Source organism: Etheostoma cragini, chromosome 2, assembly GCF_013103735.1.
Source record: "Etheostoma cragini isolate CJK2018 chromosome 2, CSU_Ecrag_1.0, whole genome shotgun sequence".
In the NCBI taxonomy this organism is placed as follows: Eukaryota; Metazoa; Chordata; class Actinopteri; order Perciformes; family Percidae; genus Etheostoma; species Etheostoma cragini.
The window spans coordinates 25,417,328-25,442,541 of NC_048408.1; the positions used below are offsets into that span (position 1 = coordinate 25,417,328).

A 25,214-nucleotide genomic window follows, 5' to 3' on the forward strand; every position below is an offset into this window, starting at 1 on the left:
ACTTGGATACATCCACTGTCACTCTCTCGCTCTCTCTTGATCACGCACTCACTACGCAGTGAGCTATTCCATAACGCTATAACTTTTTTATATTAATAAACGTCCGTTCCATTCAAGCCGAGTTGATACGTGTATAAAGACTATCAGCTCCACACAACTCTTTGTATTTCTCAGTATGGCTATGTTTAGAAAATGGTGTTATCCGGTAACTTTTGCACACAGAAACTTGAGTGAAGATGATTAGCTATTCTGAATAGAGTCCTCCGTGTCCTCCTTTGTAGGGGTGGTGCGCTTGTGTCCTGTGGTTGCAACAACAGTCGTGTTGTCATTGCTTAGAATTCCTCATGGGGGTGACAGAAACTATGCACTATAGCTCTAATGGAGCTATGCTACTTTTTCATGTGACATGACAACTTCTTGCAATTGGTCGGAAAGTCTGAAGCCTCAAAAAAATGCTTTCACTCTAAAAAACTAACTTGACCATTGTTAAGTTTCATTGGACCAAGACCATCTCTTTTCATCTGACAGAGGTTTGGCTGTTTGCTCCAGACTGTTGTCCACGGGAGGTTTAATGCTTGTAATTTTTGTTAAAATCAATCTGAAAAGTCTAAAAAGTCCAGACCAAACAAGGTAAGGGGGAAAAGTTCCTGTTTTTTCTTTCCTGACTAAATGTGAGTCCTCACCATCATTGGCTCCTATAGGCCTCCATCAATTTGTCCACTCACGCTTGTGTCTCTCCCACATATCCACCCACCCACCGGCCCACCCACTCACCAACAAAGTCTGTTTTGAGGACAAACTTTGGCAGAAGGTGTTTCAGACGTTGAGATCTCCATGGTAACTAGCTGCAGTGTTTTTCTTTGATGTATGTGTTCCATGTTCCCAGAGCTCCAGCAGTTCCTAGAGCCGTGTGCACACACGTGTTTGTGTGTGCGCCTGTTATGAGAGCAGCAGCCTGAGGATATGGCATAGCTTTCAGACAGCCGCGCAGGGAAAGAAAACACTTGGGAAATAAAGCCTCAGAGTGAGGCAGTTAGACAGAGCGATGGAAAGTAGTCATGTGAAAGCTGGTGTGATTAGAAAAGCCTTTGGTTTGCTCCCCTGCAATGTCCAGGCCTCTGTAGTAAAGATTGATTTAGAAATAAAGCAAGATTTAAGGATTAATGCTTGAAGAGGAGACCAGAACCTTGTTGTTGTGAGGTGTCCTTGGAAACGCATATTTCTTGCAGCCATGGTATAAATCAGCTTCATGTGTCTGTGTGAGATGGTTCTTAGTGTTTAATGTGTTTTGTTTGCCACCGATAAAGTTGGTCTATGTAAGCAATGTGCATGTTCTTGAGATACATCAAGGGATGCTTTGGAAAAGGTCCTTTTAAACTCTCAGTAGTCATGCTTACATTTAGAAAGCAGATTATTGGAGATGCTTTAAATTATTAAGGGACTTGGAATCTAAGTCATACCTCTTTAAAAAAAAACAAAAAAAACAACACTTGTCAGTAGAGCAGGGCAATATGTCAATATTATATATCGATACTGTGATATGAGACTAGATATTGTCGTAGATTTTGGACATCGTAATATGCCATAAGTTTTGTCTTTTCATGGTTTTAAAGGCTGCATAACAGTAAAGTGATGTCATTTTCAACATTTTCAACTGTTCTATAATTTTCCTTTACCCACTTAGTCATTATATCCACATTATTGATGATTATCTATAATTGTGTAAATAATGCATGAATATTTTGTAAAAGCACAAATAGTCAACACTACAATATCGTCAAAAATATATTTGATTTCCTCCATATTGCCCATCCCTACTTACCACTTCACTATCTATCCACTGTAACTCAGAGGAAGCAACTTCTTTGCAATGAAAATGTTGATAATGACCAAATTACCAATACCACTACGGTTGTGTGTCATGATGGCCTAGTAGTCTAAGGTGCTTACCACGCAACCGCAACGAATCCTGCTTGGAGACTTTTGTTGCATGTCATCCTTCCTCTCTCCATAATTTCCTTTCTCCAGCCCCTTGACTGTATACTATCATAAAGGGGAAATTGCCAAGAAATACTGAAGAAGAGTCCATGCACTAGGGTCATACGACTTACAATAAAAGAGCAAATTCTACTAGGATAATAGCTCGAACACGGCCCCTTCACTTAAACGGAAACATGCAAACCTCCCCTTACAAGTCCTCTACACCTCTAAAAGTGGATTTTTTTTTTTTTTTAAATATTGCTGGCATTTCCCTCCTCAGAGTGAATGCTGAATTGGCTTATACTTTGGGATGAGAAAAGGTAGAAATACTTGATTTCGGTAGAAAATTTCAAAGAAAGAAACAGCTGTTCCAATAAAAACTATAGACTAAAACCATTATCAATTGATAGAATGATTATGATAATTCATTTAAAAAAAAAATTAGATGTCATTTTAAATTACTCAGTGAGTGGCATTTATTGGAGTTTTAACCAGATGAACCACATTCAGTCGTAAAAACCTTTTACCGCTAAACAAAAAAAAAACACAAAAATCTTATTTTAGCAGCTTGCTACTTGTAGTCAGTTGACTATAAGATAATATTGGTGCATTTTTGTAGATTTGGTTAAATGACAACATTGAAACAGCAAGTCATTCTGTCTGTATCTCTCAAGTACTTTCCATACTGTGTTTAGCCTCGGTTTAGCAATGTGCAGTCAGCTAGCAAATGTCATTAGTTCAGTTATCCTGTCCTCTCACCCCTAAGAGATTTGTCGCTATTAACACAAAAGTGAACCGCTGACTTCACCTCAGCCTGTTGTGTGTGAGGAAGCACACTAATTGGTTTATCAAATAGGATTTACTTTTTTTTATTTCTTTCTTCACTACTTTCCAATGTCCTATTGCTAAAGTCTGTTCAATTTGCAAATACAAATATTGAGCTCAAGGAGGATTATTCTTTTTTTAAATCATATTTTTTTTGAAAGTTTAGCTCTGAATCATATTTGGTGGGTGAACATTTATTGAGCTGGACCTCCAGGAAAAGAAAGTGTCCATGTGGGAAAAAATGTAATGCCACATCTTCCTCTGTGAACCTTCTCCCATTCGTTTCTTCTTTTTGACCTGTGGACTTTAGGTTCTTAATGTATTTGCTGAGTGTTTCCCGCCGCCATTTGTTTCATAAGCCTTCTCATGATACTCATGATTTGTACACACATTGACACAGGACATTTTTCAAATGTCTCAATATCTTCCCTGCATGTCATGGGATCTAGCTCCTCGCTACCTTCCTCCATCCCTGCGTTGCTTTAATTACTTTATCCCTCCTTTTTCTCATCCCTTTCTCCTTCACTTCATTGCCCCGAGCTGCTCCTCATTCCTTTTAATTAATCCACGCAGATTTAGACACCTTCACCCTGCTGTGAATGCACGCACGCACACACACCCACGACAATTCCCTGTAGACAATAACAACTTTAAGTGATCTTGCTTCACTTTGAAAGTTTTTCCCTGGAGATGGAAGTAGTGGAAAACCCATATTAAACTTATTATTTGATATTGTGTTTTGTATTTGTGTGTGTGTGTGTGTGTGTGTGTGTGTGCGTAGGGCTCCAATGGAAGCATGCAACTCATGGAGACAGAGTTTTCAAAAACTTTGGGAGAGATGGTGGCCCTACATCTGCATCACCAGATGAGCATCCCAGCATTCCTCTCTGCTGTGACCCTCGAGCTCTTTAGCCGACAAACCATGATCTAAAGTAACTTGACATCAACTCTATCACACAGGTGACACATTACAGATGGGATTAGTTTTCTTTTCAATTTCCTGTTTTCTTGCTCTCTTTCTTGCTTTTTTCTGTCTCAGAAGATATTCAGAGTTCTCTCAGCAGCTTGATCAAAACAGTAAGTAGGGTAGTCAGGGCTGTGTTGAGGAAGATTAACTCTGTTTGATGAAATATTTCTTTTATTTCTTGTATCTTGTATTCAAAAAAGCTAAGAAAACCACTTGGTTTGTCCTCTGAATATTTCATCAATGAAACTTTGAGAAATACCTTGTTCTTAACAGGATGAAGTTGTTATTAAAATGCCACACAAAAACCACTACAATTTGGATTTTGGAGCATGTTTTTTACAGTGGGCGTTTAAAGCACACTTCCCACCAAGTTAAATTCACATTGTGGAGAAAGGTTTATGTGGTTCTCTCTGATCTGTAGTAGATGCATGTTGCGTGGTCTTTACCAAGACTGAATCTTTGACTGTTTTTATTCTGCTTTTTGTCTCCTATCTCTTGGGGATTTATGTTTTACACCAATGTTTTGTGGTAACCGCTAGTCCGCGCCAATCCAATTTTAAATACAAGATGGGTGGATTCTATTTTTTCTTTCCTTTTTTTAATTCAAGTGCTGGAATGTATCCAAATTAGATTTTGGATTTAGTGTTAATAAAAAATTGAATTGAATTGTTTGTTTTTAATTATTGTTGAATTAGAATTAGAATTCATAATTATGTGCTTGAATTGGGTAAGGGGGAGGAGAAGTATTTGTGGAAGTCAATTTAAATATTATCCATAGCAAACATCCTTACCTTCTGCCTTTTTAAAAAATGCAACTGCTTTAAAGTAACATTACTGCAAGAACACACATTAGCTTGTTAGTGAAGGCCCAGAAACACATAATTTTTACAATGAATTGTTAGTTTACGACTAGATCACATGGGTTGCGTTTGAATTGATTGGAATGGAACATGTGAGTGCTCAGTTTTTTTAATCTTTTTCATTTTTTAGTTTTTTCAAGTATCAGCCTGACTTCAGAAAACCTTTTTATTTATTTTTTTACCTTTTTATCACAAGGTTTTAAGCAGTATGCATATTTCTGTTTCCTCTCCTGAAATGCTTCATACACAAACAATCATAGCAGAACCTTGTTGTTACCTTTTATAATGCAAAAAGAAATCTTTGGATATAAATTTAATTTGAATGACCTATGAGTTCCTCGAATTTGGTTAACGATCACGCCTGTGTGTGTTGGTGCGAGGACGAACACAAGATAACACAAGGCCAATTTCTAGGCAGCAATAAAGAGAAATGGCAGAAATTAACATGGGTGAAGAGGAAGCAAGGAAGCAATCCAATAAAAACGGAGAAACAAAAGGAAGCGAGCTAAGAATAAAGCCACTTATCACTGCAACAAAATGAGGACTCCAGCTGGTGCAGCCATATGTCTCATGAGAAAACATATTCTCCTGTACAGTACACGCCACAAACTGTCCTTGGTTTTTTCTTTTTTGCATTCATTTTCACAACACAGCACATATCCTCCACACCCTTCAGCTCTCACCTAAAAGTAATATTTGGAGTGTTTCATATAAGCTGTGTAATACATACAGCACTGCAGTATACAATGTTTTCTTTAAGGCAGTGTATAAAGTGCTGGGGTTTTATCGCTATTGTCCACATCCAATTAAAATGACTGTACCTCTTTGCTGTTGAAATGCAAATGTAATCAATAAAGCATATTTGACTTACTTGACAATTTGACTTGACTTGGAAGAATACTAATTTTGCTGTAACATATGTTGACTGTATTACTCAGCCACTGTATATTTTATGACAATTCTCACCTTGTTGTTGCATGTCCCTGTTTGCTGTGTTACTAGGTGTAACTAGGCAGTCGGTTCAAGGTGATTGGCTAGTCTAAATGTAATTTAAAGACCTCTATAGAACACCAACAGTGACTTCGAGGAGGGGAATAGTCTTTCTGTCAACCTTTTAACTTTTTGTTTTTCTGGGGCAAAATGCATTTCTTTCACATTTAGTTTTTACATCCACCACACTCATTTTCAACATTTTTTATGGGGGTGTTGTCCTTTTTTGAAGCTTTTGACATTTTTTTTTTAATGTCATAAAAATTAAATTAAACACCCAAATTCAATAAAATTAGTTAACTGATCATTTATTTAACTTGTGCAAGAGCAGTGTATGGAACACAGCGCTGCGGAGGAGGGTCTGGCTAGTTCCACACAACATTCCGTGGTGCAGCTCCCTCCACACTCTAAGATCAGTACAAGCTGAAGCATGATGCTTTTGCAATTGCGAGTTGGAATCAAAGGGGGCCTCCATACCTAGTGCTTGTTGCCACATGTTGCTAATCAGTGCATGGGCCCACAAGCCCCTGACACACCAACCAGACGGCCTACCCTCGGCAGAAAACACAGTTGGACTGATCAATCTCCCCGAGTTGTACAGAAAAGTGCCTCAAACCACAACAAAGTAATTCGTCTCCATGACGGCAGGAGGCACTGATCTGTATTGTCACCAAACATGAAAACCAGCAGCCGATTGGACGCATGCGTCACATGGGTCTAGCTTCTCCGGAAATTTAAAGCCAGACCACCATGGCGGCTTGTTCAGAATACAATCTCATATTTTACTAAAATAGTTCGCCAAAACGTGTTTCTGAAAACATTTCAAGCGAGAAATAAACAGGCAGTTACTGAATCTGTCATTTCAAACTGACTAAGTTTAAGAGATTTTTGTCAGATTTTAAGAGACTCTAATCACACTCATCACTCTCTTTGTTTCCAGGCTAGCACTTCACCAATCAGATTGGTTATTTGAGTCCGATTGCTGACAGTGCCCGCCTTCCGACTTAGCGTGTCAGGTCGGCCAAAATGAAGGACGCCGGCCCCTCAGAGGGACGACTGCACGGGACACACCGAACAGACTCGAGTCACTGACCTCACCAGATTATTGGTTTAGTGTGTTAAGGCCTCAAGAACACACATCACTAACTCCAGTAATCACGTGTTTGTTTTCAAAACAAGTGCCCTTGACATAATATTAAAATTAATTTATCCTATTCCACAGTATGTATATATCTATCGATAGTTTTAAAATATTTTGTCCTCAACAAATCCTCAATTGAACTTCTTGGTTCATACAGTCAAACTTGTTTAAGGATTTTAGTTGTTTTGGCAACATATTCTAACACTTGTTTACATTCATGAGTGTTTCCTATTTGTTTTTTTGTTTTTTAAGTGTAAGAAGTGAAATAGTAATAACTTCTGGCATGTGTATGCCTCCATACAGCCTTGTTTTAATAAGCTCAACAAAGACCCTTAACAAAAACAGAGCTCATAGAAGAAAACCTATAGTTTTCCTTTGCAAATAGAGACCAGTAAGTGTTTAATTCAAATGTTTTATGGACTGCAACCTCATGATTTGAACAGCAATGTGCAGATGACGAGTGCGACAAAGCAAAAGCAAGACACGAGTCTAGATGACGTTAAGGCACAACTCTCGCCAAAATGCAACCTATGGGCTTTTTGTGAATGTACCAGAGTCAAACTTTCGTTTAAAAGCATAATCAGGATGGAAGCGCCACTTTTAAGATTGACCGTATTTCCGTTTTTGGTCAAACGGTCTTTTGAATGGGAGTTCTAGAGGCACTGCTATGATAGCATCAAATCACTATTTTAACATTAACACAAAGAAGGCTCAACACAACATGAAACTTTTCTCCCCAGGGCTCTAGCATTGAAAACGTTGACATGAGTTATGAGTTAGCAGTACTTTTCGGGTTGCTCTTTGCACTTCTTTCTACTCTTTTATTCAGTCCTTTATCTTTATTTCATCAGCCCATCATCTCTGTCGAAAACAATTAGTACATCCCCTGATATCTCATTAACTATAAATGAAGTGGTAGGCTGATGTTGAAAATGCCAAAGCTGAGCTTTATTAACTGCAGCATAGACCAGATTTCTCACACACACGTGCACACACAAACACACCAATCCTCACCCAGCAGTAAACAATTATTGTGAAAGGCGTGTTTGAGAAATATGCGGCGGAAACCATTTTGAGGCAGCATTAAATCTTGGAAAGCAATTCTCATGCGTGATGAATTTATTAAAAGTTAGATGAGTGGCATGTCAACCTTGTCTTTAACCTTTTCTTTATTTTTGAAGACACTGAAAAATATTGATAAGTGAGATCTGCTGTGAAGAGACATTACTACAGAGATGAGTCTCAGCTGGAAACCATGGAGGCCTATGGGACAGAAAGAGACAGGATCTGTCAGGTCTTTCTTTCATCTCTCATCCCTCTCTTCCAGTTTATACCTTCCTAACTAAATTCTCCATCTTCGTGTTCCTCTCGCACAGGAAGCTTCTTTTTCTCTGAGGTGAGTCTTTCTCTAACCTTTTCCCTCCACTTTCTCGTTCACTACCTCTTTAATGTCCCAACAGAGAGAGGAAGAGCAGCTGTCATGCTTTAGTTCAGATGTGAGTTTCTTTTCTTTGGGTTCCCCTTAGACCAGAATCAGCATGATACTGGGAAAAATGGGTGTGAGAAAGTACGTCGTAATGTTTGGTGCAAAAGAAGGGAAGCTTTTAACTCTCAGCTGTGTGAGCATTTTTACACACCTTAATTCAGTCCAACATTTACTGTAGCTCTATTTGCATTAGCTATTGTAGCTGAGGGTCATGCCTATTTGAAGCAAACAGAGTCTTATTTTCATAGTTCTAGCCAGAATATTTTAGCTGTAAAAAAAAGTTAATTGCTGAGATCTAGAAGTGCACCCACATTGTTAAAAAGAAGGGCGGGCACCCAGATAGCTCAGTTGGTAGAGCGGGTACCCATGTGTAGAGGTTTACTCCTCGACGCATTCGGCCCGGGTTCGAATCCGGCCTGCGGCCCTTTGCTGCATGTCACTCCCCCTCTCTCTCCCCCTTCATATCTTCATATGTCCTGTCATTAAAGGCCTAAAACGCCCCAAAAAATAATCTTTAAAAAAAAAAAAGAAGGGCTGGACACTAACAGTCAGATGAGTATGAAGGGTTTAAACAATTAATCACCAACCAACTCTCTTGTTCATCTTCCAGGGAATCTATGGCAGTGTGCTTGCCGTAGATAATGTGCGCAGTTTTCCTGCATAATTGATCAGTTTTCACACAGCTCCCTTATGAACCCACAAAAGCTTGATACAACTTTTTAACATATACAGTAGTATTTACCAAGACCTGTAATCAGACTTTGATATGTAAGATTTGTCAAGTTCCTCTTTAACTGAAATAATCCTTTAAATTCAGGTGTTAAAGTCCTATACCTTGTCCTTGTGTATGACCTAAATTACAATATTTTCAGTTTGTTGTTATTACACACAGGACTGAATTACACACACATGCTCAGTACCTATACATGCATTAAATGGAGAGATTTCAGACTGGGGAGCTGCCCATGGAAAGGCCTTCCGAGCAGTTGGGGGTTCAGTGCCTTGCTCAAGAGCACATTGGCAGTGCCCAGGCGGTGAACTGGCACCTCTCCAGCTACCACTCCACCACCATTTTAGTCTGTATGTGGACTTGAACCGGTGACCCTGCGATTCCCAACCCAACTCCATACTGACCGAGCTACTGCAACCCACAATATTTTTTATTTTTAATCTTTTGCATGTTTGTGTGATGTTGCGCTTCCCTGTGTGTGTGTGTGTGTGTGTGTGTGTCATTCAAGCATAATGTGCGCGTGCTGTGCATAAGCTTAGGCACATTTTACTAATGTGATGTTAAAATACTGAAATGCTGCGTTACTAACTTTAGACCAGGTTTTTGTTGGTCAATGGTGCGATCACTTCTCGCTGACTCAAGATACAGTACGGCAATAATGCACAGGTGCTTTTGCTATTTAAACGCAGGACGGGAACTTGAAATCTGCGTTGGTCTTAAACTAACAAAGACACGTCGGGCTTTGCGCTACGCTGGGTGCGAGATAGGGCCCATTGTGTTTGCTTTAAATCTTTGCTGACCATTTTCCAAAGCAAACTTTTTTTAAGATTGATTTTCTACCCTCCAAGCATCCATTGTGTTCTACCTTCCTTAGAATACAGTGAGTTCGCAGGGACGTAAAGCTTGAAATTGGCAATCCATTACATTGAAGACTTTGTTTGTTTATGCTGTTGTCATTTTGTATTGCAGCTCTGGGCAAAGAACTTTTAATAGTCGACCATCAAAAAATAATGCTCCTTCTACTGTATGTTGTCCGAAAATAACAGCAAACAAACACAGTGTGTAATGCACATTGGGATTTTTCCCCCCATTTCTTACATTAACTACATTGCTCTTCTGTTGCCAACTCTAAAATGTCAATTGTCAGTGTGTACTTGAAAGCACCAACAGGGAGTGCTTTCGACACACTCTGTGCTCTGCTCCTCATGAAATAACAAAACTGACAAAACCGAAAGCAAAGGACCTGTTTGTTGTGATATATTACCAAATTTAACCACATTTCAAGTTTCTGCGGGTTGATTTTTAATGACATGAACTTTTTATCAGAGGCTCCCTGAAAGTTTGGAAATTACTATTTCAAAAAATGTTCAGCACCAATGTAATGCAGATGTTTTTCCACTTACTCCCAGCAGATCAACATCTGACAAACCTGTATGGTGAAATCGTTACGTAGCAATGGGCAGTAAAAGTACAGAAACAACACAGATTGGTCTAGTTTTTATTGGAATTGTCTCAAGTTTTTCAACAAATAAAATATAATAATATTTAGGATGCTTTAATGACAAAAGAAAAACGACACATAGTGACTTTTGGCAGCTCATGGTCAGATTAATATTGAGATGGTTGTTTAAGTCCTTTCAAAATGCACTCATAAACCTAAAAGTAAAATGTGGCCTCATTTGAAACCTATGGTTGTATTCGCTCATTAGCAGTGGCTACGTCATGATCATCCTCTGGCATAACAAACAGCCAAGGCTAATGGTGTGATGATCCACTCAGAATTGGTGCCGGACCAAAAGAACAAATTTGGACAGAGCCGTAACAGGGCAAAGTTTATTCCTCTGATGATGGGCCTTTGCAGAGCAGCTTCATTAACACATCTCTGTTCATTCATTCTAACATTTTAGAGCTGTTTCAGTGCTTAACGTCTGGCAAATGTATTTCGCAACAGCCGCTGCCTCTTATCCTCACTCCCATACAGTATATATGGCTGTTCAGAGGATCTCTGGAAATGTGCAGGCAGGCAGGTCTCCAGGCAGGCTCCAATATGGCTGCCAGAGCTGGAGAGTGACAGTTTGGCTAATTAGAACACTTTTAATTTGCACTGCCTTGATCTTCCGTCTTAGCCTCCGTCAATCTGGGACTGTGTGTGCAGGAATGCATGCTGGCGTGCGTTTGTATATATTTTGAGCAAGTTTCAGTGTCACCTTGTGTGGTGATTTAGGAAGGTGAGATAGTTTGAGGAAGGCTGAACGACCAAATATCATTTAGCCTTCCTCATGCTTTGTCCATCCTCTACGTCTCATTCTCTGCTCATTCATTTGTCTTAATAAGTGCAATTTTGTCCATGGCTCTCATCTTGGCCCTTGTTTTTCTCCATCACATTCACCACACATGCACGCTCCTCACACTCTTGAAAGCAGCGTTTCAGGGTCAACCATCTCCAGGACTCCAGTGTTACTTGTTCAGTCGGTGTCCTTGTTTAAAAAAAAAAAACTAAATGCAATTAGTCTTGTTTTTAAAAAGAAGTGAGGCTGGAAATGCTCCTGCTCCACTTTGAGATTATATCTGCTGGTTGATTGGTGCCTTATAAGATATTTAAACAGGAGATGGTTAGACACGTTCACCAGGTCGAAGAAAAGATAACCAGCGTAGCTGCTGACCTAATAACTCATAAATCATGTTCCTCGCCTCCCAGCCAGCCTTGACCTTTCCACTGTGTTCTCTCACTTATAGTGTAGCGTATTAATGCTGCTTGGCGTGCGTGTGTGCGTGTATAGTGAGACGTAGGGCCCTCCCTCTAGCGGGTTGATTTTTATATGTAGTAATACAGTGCTGAAAATGTTTCCCTAATGACTCTTAACATCATTCTGTATCAAGGCGCCTCTTTCTACAGTCTGACCCACATTTGGCCCCTGTCTTTGAAAGAAGGCAAGCCCTGTTCCCATTTTTAAAAGGTTATGACAACCCCAAAAGGCTCTGAAAGAAATCAAAACACTGAAAATGAGCAAGCACCCTGTCTTTTCTGTCCCCTTTTATCTTCCTTTGCCCTCAATTCTTAACTCCATTTCCTGCTTCTTTCTCTCCCCCCCCCCCCCCCCCCCCCCCCCCCCTTCTCTTTCTGTCCTCATATCTCTTTTACCCTCCATCCCTGCCTGAGGTGTCACTATAAATGCCATGTGTGGAATGAAGCAGGGGGACTTATTGTGCCTGGGGAGGCTTTTTTGTACTTGGGCAGGCATCAGCTTGGATGGCTATAGAATGATGAGGGAGAGACAGGCAGCATACAGACACACACACACACAAAGACTGATATTTTGGTCACTGCAGCTCTGGCTGTGATGAGGCTGACAACTGCTTGTGTTCCAGACTCTGACACTGGGGCAAGCTGGAGGCTCCTTCTCCGCTCTGCGTCAGACTGCTTTGATGAGACTGCATCTAAAAAGGGCAGCTTTTAACAACAGCACTTCAAAACTAGACTTAATGTAGGTTCTCTACCACTGTGAGCAGCAGTACTTCCAGGATTTGTTTAGCTGCCCTTTTCACTCGCCCTACCGGGTACAGCACTGAAAACTCTCATTCTGCTGGCCCGGGAGGTCTCTTTAATAAGCCGCCCAACGTCATGACTGTGTTATGTGCATTTCTGTGAATACCACGTCTAATTCTAAAAGTTCAGACAAACAATGAGATTTTTGAAAAGTTTTAAGTGAAACTGTTAGCTCTGTATAAACAGTGTTTTCCTGTCCTGTCCTGTCAACGTGAGCTTGAAAGTGAGCGAGAGATCTGAAGTGTCATAATGGGAGAAAAAAGGGGATAAATATGATGTAACGGTGGAAACATACCAAACTCACCTGCCCTGGGTTAACCCCTGTGTGGGGTTCATACTTTAGTTACACAGCCAGCGTTCTCGGGTCTGGTGGACCCAACACATTATTAGGCTTTTAAATCAATGCAGCCATAACCGTTTATGTAAAAATACTTGACAGATGTTTACTTTATCTCATTTACCAATGACATATACATCATTTATGGTTCATATTTGCCATTTACCCCTGTGAGATCACATGTATGATTATAGGATCATTTAGTTTTTTGTGAGAAAACAAGAAAATTCATGAAAAAGGAAAAAAGAAGTAGAAACAAGAATTTGGATCATTATTAGTGCTTATATTTGAACTTGATCAGAACAGGGGAAAGTGCTTGAAATGTAACAATTGTGTAACTTCGTGTGGTCATATCAGGTGCAGAAAGACAATGTTGTTTCTTAGCACCTCCGTTTAAAAACATTCGGGTCCAGAAGACCTGAACACCTCATATGTTGTAGTTGAGTGTGTGTGTGTGTGTGTGTGTGTGTGTGTGTGTGTGTGTGTGTGTGTGTGTGTGTGTGTGTGTGTGTGTGTGCGTGTGGGGCATGTCACTGAAAATAAGTAATTTTTTATGTTCTTCACAGAAAATGAGCCAAGGCCAATGAGTTTGATTTAGAAGAATTAATAACTAGTAATTATAATAGTAAATAATTTTTTTTAGCAAACATTGAAAACAGTTCTCACAGACCCAAACACCATACAAGGGTTTAAATCGCAATGCATGGATAGGAGATGTAAGTATAAAAAATAAAAAAAACCCTGTTAGGACATGTTCTCGTCTTGACAGAAGTCGCCCGCTGTCGGACACCTAAGCCACTTGTACTGCAGCAGTCTAAAGATAAGGAATAATAGTTGTGTACTGAAGTTGCAATTTTCCCAGTCAGTTCCGGATGGAACAGGATTGTGCTCCTGCACATGAATTACATCCTTGTCATGAATCTAGGGGTTATTTCACCTGGAAAGATAAGCGCCAGGTCCAGGCTTATTGTACTGCAGGTCTGTGTTATTGGCCACATGTGCAGTGGGAGTGAGACTGGGTGTAGGAAATATCTACTATGAAATGGCTGGGTTAGTGAGGTCTTTTAAAAATAATAGTAATAAAAAAAATGAATAGATTCCAATACAATTACTAATTACCTGGTTAAAAAAAAAAGTAGGCATTGACCTAATCCACTTATAATAATGTTAATGTAACGTAACTTGATTACTTTTTTTTATTGCCAAATATGGGCATAGTCTGCACTGTACTGCTATGTTGCACCCACCCACCATTATTTTTTTATCTTTAAATACAAAGTAATGGCAACATTTTTTCCCAGTGAAATCATATTCTTTACTAATGTTAGAGGCTGTGGTAATGAATTGACAACTCTTAGCAATGGTTTCACTCAAGACCAGAGTGGCATTGTGTTATTTTGTTGCGGAATACAGTTACCTTTTATTTTTTTGGTATCCTAATTACATAATTCTTTTCCACGTATATTCTTCAAGTCTATGAAGTGGTTTGAGTTCCCTCTGCTTGATGCAGGAGGACAGCGCTAGCCTGGCTCTGTCCAGAGTTAAAACAAACACCTACCAGCACCTCCAAAGCTCACTAATTAACATTTTCTGTGTTGATTGTTTAAAACTGAAATTTAAAAATTACATTTCGAGGTTTTATGGAGAGTAAAAACTATGGAGGTGCAAGTATTTCTTAGGAACAGCTGTGTGCAGTGACTTCCCTGAGTCTCCTCTGGTTTCTTGCTTCAAGATTTTATACTAAGCTAAGATAATGGCCTTTAGGCTCTAACTCCTTACAAAAGTCATAAGTGTGGCACTGATCTTCTAATGTAACCGTTGTCAAGAAAGTGAATGTTATTTCCCAAAATATCAAACTATACTGTAAGATAATGAGTATTTCGTTTTTTCGATTGCTAAACGACAGTGGGCACAGCTGGAGTCACATGTGCAAAACTCTAACTCCAGTCTGCACAGCAGCAGTTCAAATGGACCAAGCTCTAGTTTGTTTTTCCTTGCTTGAACACAGTTTTCAAAACTCTACACACTTATTCCATGACTTTAACCACAACCTGCACAACACTGTGGATTTACAGCCCTTTGTTCAAATGCTAAAACGCTGCTGTCACAACTGTTAACCACACTTTCAAAACAGAATAGATGTCCGTCTGGTGCCAATCAAACACTGCTGACTGTAATTTTAGCTGACAGCCTAAGCAGGTGTCTTGTTTTAGACTAGTTAGGGAACATATACAGCTGTTCTTTTATATAAACACCAAATAAGAATTACAAACCTTTATACACTGTACCGTTTGTAGAGAAACAGGAAAAAGAGCAAAGATTCCAAAATGCCCAGGTCAGATGTCTGAGGTTACATGAACAAAATGTGAATAACACTACCTTTACTATAGTAAAACGGCATTCTTACTGTTTTTTAGATAGTAATGGAGGTGAAAGCAATGGAAACACCACATTTATTAGTATTTAGAGATGATGCAGACATCCAGTGCTATGACACTTTTCTTTGTTACTGTAATGTAACTTGAGTTTTTTTTCAGTAATTCCATAAATTAGTAGAGACAAAATGCTATAATGAAGCAAACTGCTGATTTTTGTTCTGTCTTGTTTACTTGTTTTCTATATGTTTTCTTTAAAGAACTATTATGGAGGGTAAAGTCACTCAAATTGTACAAACTGTAGAGATGAAAAGTTAGTTTTGTCTGTGTTGGTGTTTGATGCTAGTTTTTTGACTTAGTGTGTTCTAAGTGACAGTGTGTGTTATCTCAGTGAGGATTGTTCATAGTGTTTGGTGAACTGAGCCTGTTTTGAGACGCGTGTTGCTTTGAGTGAGTTTTGAAGGAGATGTGAACTGTTTAGTTCCGCTGACTGTAGGTAGTGCAGACTGTAGTTAAAGTTTTGCACAGTAATCGTAAAAGAACTTTAAGCAGACACCAAATTTTATCGCTAATCTAAAAACTTCAATTTACAAGTCTCTAGTGTGGGTCAAGCTCCTTAAACACTGCGGTCTTACTTTTCCCAAAATGCAACTTGTGTCTTCTCCCTTACCTTTCTTGTAAACACTCACACACCCATTGTGTAACCCTGGCTTTGTTTTTGTATTGTGAAGACTAGATTTCAGATTTCAGTTGCTGATGTTTAAGATGCTGACAGTTAAAACTCTAACCACGTCAAACATTTCTTTGGTACAAAACACCCTGAAATTACCCCAAAAAGTAGGTTACATCACGCATTGTCAAACGCTGTGTGGTCCACTGTGATCTCTAATTTTCAAAGTTTCGTGGCGTATTAAACACCACATTTTCCGAATATGTACTCCTCATTAGATGGTTCACTTGGTTTATTCACATGCTGCTGTCAAATTAAAATTCAGCAATGTAAGAATCCGAATTCATTGCATCTAGGACACGCTCCAGATAGGGCCTTTTATCCACAGTGCCAATACATAATATTACTTTTTTTTCCTTTTTTGAAGTCTTTCTTAAAGCAGTATTTTAGACTGTGGGGTATTGGGTTTGTCAGTTTCCATGTTCTTCCAAGTTTTCCTTCAGTATATTTGGCCCATCTTTGCGTTTACACAGATTTAGCTTGGACCGGGACATAAAAAGTGTGTGGATTTGCCCAAAATCTGTTTGTTTTTTTAAATGGGTTTTAAATTCATTTAACAGGATTACATTTTACAAGCCAAAATCTGTTCAAAGATATCAGTCAGTCATGGATTAACCAATTTGAATTAGTAATTATTGTGATATCTTCATGTTGTGTGATGTTATAAAACTACAAATTGTCCACTTGACATACAAGCAATATTTATTGATCTTTGTATGACGGTGTAAAACCACAGAGTTAACCTGCAGGGCTGTTGCTCTGTCACTCAGCACCCAGTCTTGCTTTGCCATGAAAGAGGGTCTACTCCAATCAGCATTCAGGGATGGGAGGAAAACATGCTGGTTAATTGGCATTAATTAAACCAATAAGAATTGTCATGTGCGCTAAGCTCTCTGTGAGAGAAAACTCAGATTGGACAGAGCTAGCCGTCTCAATTCACCCTGCAGAGATCTGAGGAGCAGTCAGCAGTAGACCTCATAGATCCACTGAATTTCCAATTCCGACACTAAGAAAGCGTAAGGAAATGGAAAATACATGCATGCGGCGGAATTTCCTGCAGCGCTGGAGTAATCCCGGAAGTGTAACGTCAAGGATAGACTTATCTGCACCTGACTAGCTGAGTTGCAATTTAGAACGGGTCCAGCTAAACCGGAACTTTCAGGGGTTTTAAAATGCAGCTGCGTGTTTAACTCAACTGGATTGCTTTTAAAACAAAGCCAGGTTCAGCTAAACCGCAGCTACAGCAGCTGTCCCAGCCACCCAACGCAGGTGTGTGAGATAACCTCAACATTAGGTAGAGCACTTGGAGAAGGGGTGTCTGGTGGCTTCCCAGCATACATTGGGGCATTGTAATTAATATTTTTATCATCAATTTATGTGTTGCTATGCTGATACTGAATATATGTGATCTGCATTGTGCTTTTACAATGTTTTGTGTACATGTCTTTATTGTGGTACAATTAGTCAAATGTGTCCAATTACAGCTCACGTGATGTGGCATGCACGTTCATTGAGACAGTGGTCTCAAGCCCCCTAGATATAAAGTTATATAATAGATATATAAGATATATAATTATGTGCTACTGTCTGTAGCTTAAACTGAGCAAGAAATAATGTTTTTTTTGAAAAACTGACCCTTTTACTCAAGCATAAGTAACCAATCAAACATACAAACAGTTGAACTGTTGAAACGTCAAAGTCCTTGGTGTGTTTGAAACTTCCGGCGTACGTATGGCTTCTCCAGGAAGGGAGACAGTGAAAGAAAGGCTATTTTTATTGTGCTCATTTTAATGTTTGACAAGAAAATAAAGAAAGAAAGACTCTGAGAGTGTTCTCTCTCTCTCTCTCTCTCACGCTCTCGCTCCTGAGTCATTCACTAGAAGAATGTAACACAAGCTTCCACTGAGGATTTCCTCGCATCGTGCTCCATTGTCATTTCAGTCTGTAGTCAGTAGGACCTCTATTTATTTGCACTTTTCTAGGCATTGTTGTTTCAAAAACACAGTTTCTCTTCATCACGCTTCAAAGAATAGCAGCGCTGATTAGGGCCACTGTTGACCGGTCACCTCAACCGTCAGCTTGTTGTTGACTGATTCCAGACAAGCCCTGCTGCTCTCTGACACATGATAAATTCAGGCCATTATTGTTCATAAACGGAACAGGAAAAAACAACAACAAAAAACAGTTCTTTAATACATCGCTACCTTGATATTACTGTTACTCAAAGAATGCTCAAGTGAGGCTTAAGAATCAAGCAATTATAAAATTGCAGTCAGGAAAGCATAAGTTAAGAAACCAGGACATTTGATTTTCAAAGCAATTTTTTGTTTTTTGTTAAAAAGATTAAAGAAAATCTAATGTTTTAAGGCTGTTGTTGAGTTAAAGCCACGATCTGGGATGTGTAATACAGAAACAACCAGTGCTCACCGGTTTCCTTTTGGATCAGAGTTGGATTGTTTGCTGCAGTATAAGGAGAGAGAAGAAAGAAAAAAAACACCAATGAATGTGCTTTTTGCAGTGCTACAAACAGCTGTGTGATTTCACTAACCCACGACTGTGGCTTTAACTGGGTTTAATGACTTGAGCATTCTGAACTCATTATAGCAGAGAAAAAAACGATTTTTATACAGTGTTTCCATTCACCAATAAACCTTTCATTGTTTGCCAGCTCTGTTGTTTCCATTGTGTAGTTTTCAGTGTTGTTTCAAGGTTGGAGTCGATTCTGTTTCAATTCAGAAAGCGTTTTGGCTACGATTCAAATCACAAATTGTTTGTCAATACTGTGAATACTACAAGCTTTTTAAATTCTAAATCCACTGAATCTGAAACGTCCTTGACTCCATCCCTGGTTTACAGTCCTCTTACATGTGTTGTTGTAGCACAGTTCTGTAAAAAATAAACAGCAGTATTTTTGTCATCACATTTCCTTCTCTTTTCAGCCTCCAGTATTTAGAGCCTGCACATATACATATAGTCTCTTTTCAACGTGCTAGTGATACTTCACACATTCTACTACAGCACTTCTAATATCAAGGCAAAATCCCATTGCTATTTCAATAGATGTCTGCAGTGGCAATTTTGGGCTTATTATGGACAATTGGTTGAACAATTTGGTTCATTTGGTGACACAATTAATATAATGAAAGTTGTCCATGAGAATCTGCCCTGAGTGGTCAGATATGATCTGAAAAAAGACAAATACTTATTTATATCCATTTCTGAAACTCAAGTGGTCGTCTGAGAAAGGTTTTCTATCAGACAGATGAGGACACTGTTTGAATACAGCTTGTACGTCAAAAACAGAAAATTCCAGCTGCTAAAAAGTATTACTTCTCAACGAATACATTCATCTGTGTGTGGTTGTGTAAGCATGTGCTGGAGTTGTAACTGTAAGGGTGATGGTGGGTGAATAGCTAGGACAGGGTCAGGGGCATTAAGGGTCAATTTACTACCACAGTACTTTGGTCTTAGAAATGATTGGAGGGTAGAAGGGGAGCAGTGAGCCAATGGGGTGGATCGTTTTGTGCAAATTGTTGTTCTGTTTGGCAAACTGATGTGTATAGATGTGAAGGAGTAGAGGTCTGTATATAGTATTTAAAATCATTTCAAATACGTCTGTGATTTATCAAGTTGGCATAATGGCACCACAGTGGAACCAGATGAATCCAAAAGATTACAAGTATAAACCTGGGAAATGGGAGGAGCGGGAAAAGATGAATTGTTGATAAAACACAGTGGAGCTACAGTGTATCGGGTAGGAAGCTGAGAGTTTTAGGTCTTTTCCTATGAATCGTTTTTTGATTTTGAACAGTGCAGATATGTTTCCCCTGTGGGAATTGAAGACATTCATTTGAAGATTAGAATTTTTAGTTCGATTTCAAAATCAAAAACGTACCCTTGTAACTGAGCAGGTAGGTAACTAACGTGGGATTCTGGCTTCTGAAAAGTCGGAAAGATTTCAAAACTATGTTGTACAAACAAAACAGTCACCTCTGTTGCAAATATAGAACTTTCTCTCTCTCATCTGTACAGCGTTCCATCTTTAGGAGGTTGTGGAGCAGTCAGGGGGGTGGGGGGGGGAGGGGAGGGCAGGGGTGTTCACCAAGAGAAAAGACGGGCTTGTTTTTTTTGTTTTTTCTCTCGGCAGAGAGCACATTCCTCTTGGTAGAAAAGAAGAACTCAAATGTCTTGTCCATCATACTGTTTGTCTCTGTTTGTGTGCCCTGGTCATCGGACATGTTCAAAACAGTCAAAACACAGTCACGCGAGCCATGCCATATTAAAAGAATAGAATATTAATGATGAGGAGCATAGGAATAATAATAAGACCAGTAATGTAAGAAGAATAATTAATAGTAATAACATATCATTCTGGGTTGTTTTTTTTAAATTCTGTATATAAAAACAGTGGCGAGGAGAAGTTGGTACACAGTAGGGCTCTATCATCCTCGCTTGGTTGATTTGGCACATTATACTCATTCTCTGGTGAGAGCTGCCTACTCATTCTCAGCACAGTTGAATATTACTGTTGCCTGGTGACCCATCCGGAATTTGTTGTCGTTTTGATGTTTTAAATATCTAAATCACGGCAAATCTTTCAACAGTTTTTTTTTCCGAAGCAGCATCGCAGGGCGCGATGCAAAAACAACCTCCCCAGCAAAGCAAAATCGCATTCAAACCGCGGTAATAAGGATTGATGAAGCTAATCTGCCGTGGTCAGGTTTGATGAATGTCAGTCTCAAGGCAGATTAAAAGTGTGGCCAGGCTGTTCAGGATGGGTTGCCCGGCAACAGATAAGGTTTCTGCTCTTCATTTTGATTATTTTTTTCTTCGTTCAAAACTTAGTACAAATAGCTACATAAGTCTGAGCTATAATGTTTGTTACATTACAAAAAGTAACTCAGTCTCTCTATAAGTTATGATTTTTCTTGTTCAAGATAATATATTAGTTTGGTCCTTCATGTTCTCAGAAGCAAAGGCTTGGTTTGTGTAAAGTGTGTGTTTATAGATGTATGTGTGAAGCTGGATCCTGTAGATCCTGTAAGTGTGTGTGTGTTTGTGTGTGTGTGTGTGTGTGTGTGTGTGTGTGTGTTTGTATGTATTTACAAGTCATTTTTGTCATCTGTATCAATATGTTATGGGTGCAGACTTGTTATTTTCCATCTTCAAAGTGTTTGGGGTCTCCAGATGTGGGATCAGGTCTTCTGCTGGGCGGACACACCTTTCCAGTAGTCCAGTATGTCGTGAAGATCCTCATCCTTGGCAAATTGAACCTTTCGTCTCAGTGCGTGTCCGGCCGCCACGTATCCTTCGTCCTCCATGGACGCCTGCCGGTGCCTCTTCCGGTGCAGTTTGAACCTCTCCCACAGCCCCAGGGTCGGGGTGCAGAGCAGTCCTTCGTCCTCCTCGTCTTCGTCTGGGCTGGAGCAGTAGCTGAGGTTGTGGTACTGGGGTGAGAGCGGGTAGTGTGGCGAAAGCTGGGAGTAGGCCAGTTCCCGCTGTTTAGCCTGCCTGTTGAGGGTGATGGGGTCTAACATGGAGGGCTTACGCCCCCCTGGGTGGTGGTGGAGCTCCTGGAGGATCTGGGGGTGGTGCTGCATCTCCTGGAGGTGCTGCTGGGAGCCAGGATAGGAGTGACGGTGTTCATTGTACTGGCGGATTCTCTGGGCTTCAGCTCGTAAGATAGCAGCTGCCGGGTTGACTGTACGAAGGGCCTCTCCTCCTCCGCCTCCCCTTTCTCCTCTCTCTCCGGGCGAGGTCCTCTCGATATAGCGGGTTTCTGACGAGTGGTAGCCTCCCTCTGAGCGGAATGAGCGAGGGCTCCGGGCAGAGCCAGGAGAAGAGGAGGTGCTGGGCCTTTTGGAGGCCGGAGGTGCCTCCATGCTGTGGTGTCGCTGCAGAGAATGATGATAGCTTCTCCCCCTCTCTTCTCGCCCTCCTCTTCCTCCTTTGTACACCGGGGAGAGGAACTCACTTCCTCTTTCTCTCTCTCCTTGCTCAGAGAGAAGCACCAGCTGTGGCTCTGCAGTAGAAACAGCTCCTCCACCTGCAGAAGAGGGGGATTTGATCCCCTGTTGAAAAGAGGTAGACTCAGATTTAAGAGCATCTATACAGTTGTTGATGATCTGATTCACTTTATCAACTTCTTTTGCGATGGTTGAGATCTCTGCTACTGAGCCCTGGGGATTTGCTTGTGGTGACATTTCTCGCTCTCTTTCTCTTTCTCTTTCTCGTTCCCGCTCTCGCTCTCGCTCTCGTTCTCGCTCTCGCTCTCTCTCCCTTTCAATGCCAGAACCTCTCACTTCCATGTAGTTAAGTTTAGCAGGCTTGTGCACCGGTGTTTCTATCACCTCCTGCAGCTTGTATGGATCAATCTCACCACCCTGAGGAAGGTATGGCATTCTGGACAGACTGTCCCCAGCACCAAGCTTCTGGGAAACAGATCCTCCACTACCTCCCTCTATATCCCCTTCGCCACCATACTTGAGCTCTATCAGAGTCCTTTGGATCCTGCTCATCTTCCTCTCTTTCTCCTGCATAATCCTTTTCTTCCTCAGACAGTGGACAACTAGGCCAAGGAAGAGTAACATGCCAAACAAACAGCCCAAAATTGTCATAATGTAATGGGTGGCAGACGACTGATTGGCTATCGTCTCAGTCTCGGGCCGGCGGCCAGTGGAGATGGTCAGACAGGTGTGGTTAAACCGCAGGGAGTTTCGTATAGAAGCCACACAGTACCTGTAGTTAACGTTAGGTTTTAAGTTCTTGAGCTCAATATCTTCTCTTTGATTTTTCAGATTCTGGATATCTGTGAAGAAGCTGTTGTTATAAAGCACCAGGATGTACATCTTCCTGTAGGGATGGGGAATTTGAACCGTAATCACAGCACTTGAATGTCGCATCTGCTTCAGCGTCATGATGGGATTGGGGTCTGAGAAAATGGGGCTCAAACTAATTACATCATCAGGAGGGGTCCCTGAAGCACAATCATCCAATCCGCAGGGAGAGGCAAAATCTGAGGGGGGGGTGGTGGAATCATGCGGGCTAATAACATAGAAGGATGTCACGCTACTACCGTCGTCTGTGCATACGTGACTGAGCGCGTGCAGTGCAGTGCGCTGAGTAGGCATGCGGGGGTTCTGGCTCATGAGGTTGTAGCCGAAGAATCCTTGAGGAGAGTCGCACACCATCCTCTCACTGGTCCTGTTGGGGAAGGCTGAGAGCCAGCGCAGAAAACCCAGTAGCTCACAAGAGCAGTTGAAGGGGTTGGTGTAAAGTTCACAAGTGGTCAGCTTAGAGAGTCCAGAGAACAAACTTCCATCCAGCACCTGGATCCTGAAAAGGCACAAAGTGAAAATACAAAGATTCGTAAGGTAATGTATCCTCATAGAGAGTCACATAGCTGAATACCAACACATCCTCATACCTAAACGACTTGATAGGTCAATTTCCAAAGACTCCTTAAACGTCACATACAACTGTTCTATTTACTGCCGCATGATGTTGGTTAATAATATGAACGTTCTATTTAACGGAACAGGTTTTAAACACGTAGGGAACATTGTGAAATGTTACTAGTTATGTTTAGGCAATAAAAAAACTTACAGTAGTTAGGTTAGTAAAATTTAGGAATTAGCCTAAATTGAGTCAAGTAAAACTACTAAAATGAGGACGTAACTTGCGTAACGAACGTCATTGCGACACAAAGTTAGCTACATAAAACTGTTCATCTCAAAATGACTTTTAGTTTAACATGGGACACAAACTCCTTACGGGGAATTTGGTGCTCTAATACTATGGTCACTTCACTTCCTCGTTTGCTCTTGTGGTAATTACAACTGCTGGTGAGATCGCTGACTAACCAGAAACATAATTGGGCGTCGTTATTAGCTGCTTGCCTAATCAACCTATACCGCTGTTTGCGTGAGGACAGCCTGCTAAACCAATTTAGAATTGCACTTCTGTAATACTGTATGACTTATGATGGTTGTATTCTTCTCTTCTGTCAACACCTGCCTTGCACATTACCCACAATGCAAATCAATCGCCTGCAGTTAAGTCTGAGATTTGGGAGATGTACTAGTGTCTGCTAATGTGGTCTTAAGGCAAAATGAGGAGTGTGGTACAGAGGTTTGGTGCGCTCACGTCTTTCTAACTACACAACCCCAGATCTTCCCACTCCAAACCTAGATTACGAGTTTGATCATACTTTGCACAGCTCTCTCCGGAGCCACAAAAGGCTTTATATTTTCTCTTTCCACATACGCAGTAATACTCCTTAAGACCTGTAAACAGACTTTGATGTGTAACAACTGCAGGCCAACCCTTCACTTGTTAGTCAGTCTTATTCAGTTTTCGGTCTTAAACATTTCCCAAAACACCTTTCCACAAGCCCCAAAGTGCAGTTATACATCTTCCATTTTGCTGTTGCTTTTTATATTTAAGTTAAGAAATCAATACCAGTTACAGTTCCAACAAAGACAGTTGTTCCCACTGAGAAAATTAATGCCGCATTGCATCATCGTTTACTGAGGATACAGTCAGTGAGGGAGAAAAATGGTATCTGTTTTTTTCCCAGTTTGTCAGTAAAACACTGCTTATTGGTGAATTTAGAGAGCAGCACTTATCATGGGTATATGACACCAAGCAAATAATGTTTGAGGAACCTACTATATTTTACCTAGAAATAGTTAGCATTAAACACCAAAGAACTACAAATTGCAAACCCAGAAAGACAAGTCAGATTGCCAGTAGCCTTTTTTTGTTAGTTATTTGCGTTAAATTCCTCTTTCATATTATGTCAGTAATAGAGACCATATGTCGCCAGGCCAATATAATCGTCCGATCTTTCAGTATTGGCATTTATAATGGCTGATTTTTTTTTAAATATTCATTCATCAGAATCCCTTATAATGACAAATAAAGGATTAAAAACAATAAATTAATATTTAAAAACCAAACTGTCAACCATGTTATGAGCGTTGGCGTAGCATAGTTTGTCCACCAGAGGGTGCTCTACAACGTCCCTGTTGGCAACACTGAGTATTCTTTTTGTATGTGTTTTGTTCAAAGCACTTTAAGTTTCATATCATAAGTTTGTATTATTATGCATTTTATCTATCAGAACATGATGTTCCTCTATTGTGACAATAAAACTAATTATTATTATCCCATTATTTCAATGAGAACTCATAAATAACTACAAATAACTAATGTCAGGGAAATCTATTTATGTTTTGTTACATG

The 25,214-nt window shown here is 40.2% G+C and overlaps 1 protein-coding gene and 1 pseudogene across 4 annotated transcripts in view; one reads left to right on the top strand and one right to left on the bottom strand.

The window, feature by feature from the left end:
- Positions 1-5,510, top strand: part of mad1l1 (mitotic arrest deficient 1 like 1) — a 61,834-nt gene extending 56,324 nt beyond the window's left edge. For all 4 annotated transcript variants that reach the window (XM_034891637.1, XM_034891627.1, XM_034891612.1 and 1 more), the window contains exon 18: positions 3,587-5,510. In XM_034891637.1, coding sequence (XP_034747528.1) covers positions 3,587-3,736 — 150 coding nt within the window. In that variant the 3' untranslated portion in view covers positions 3,737-5,510. The remainder of the gene's footprint in view (positions 1-3,586) is intronic.
- A 12,313-nt stretch (positions 5,511-17,823) lies between these two features.
- LOC117956456 overlaps positions 17,824-25,214 on the bottom strand; it is a 107,458-nt pseudogene continuing 100,067 nt past the window's right edge.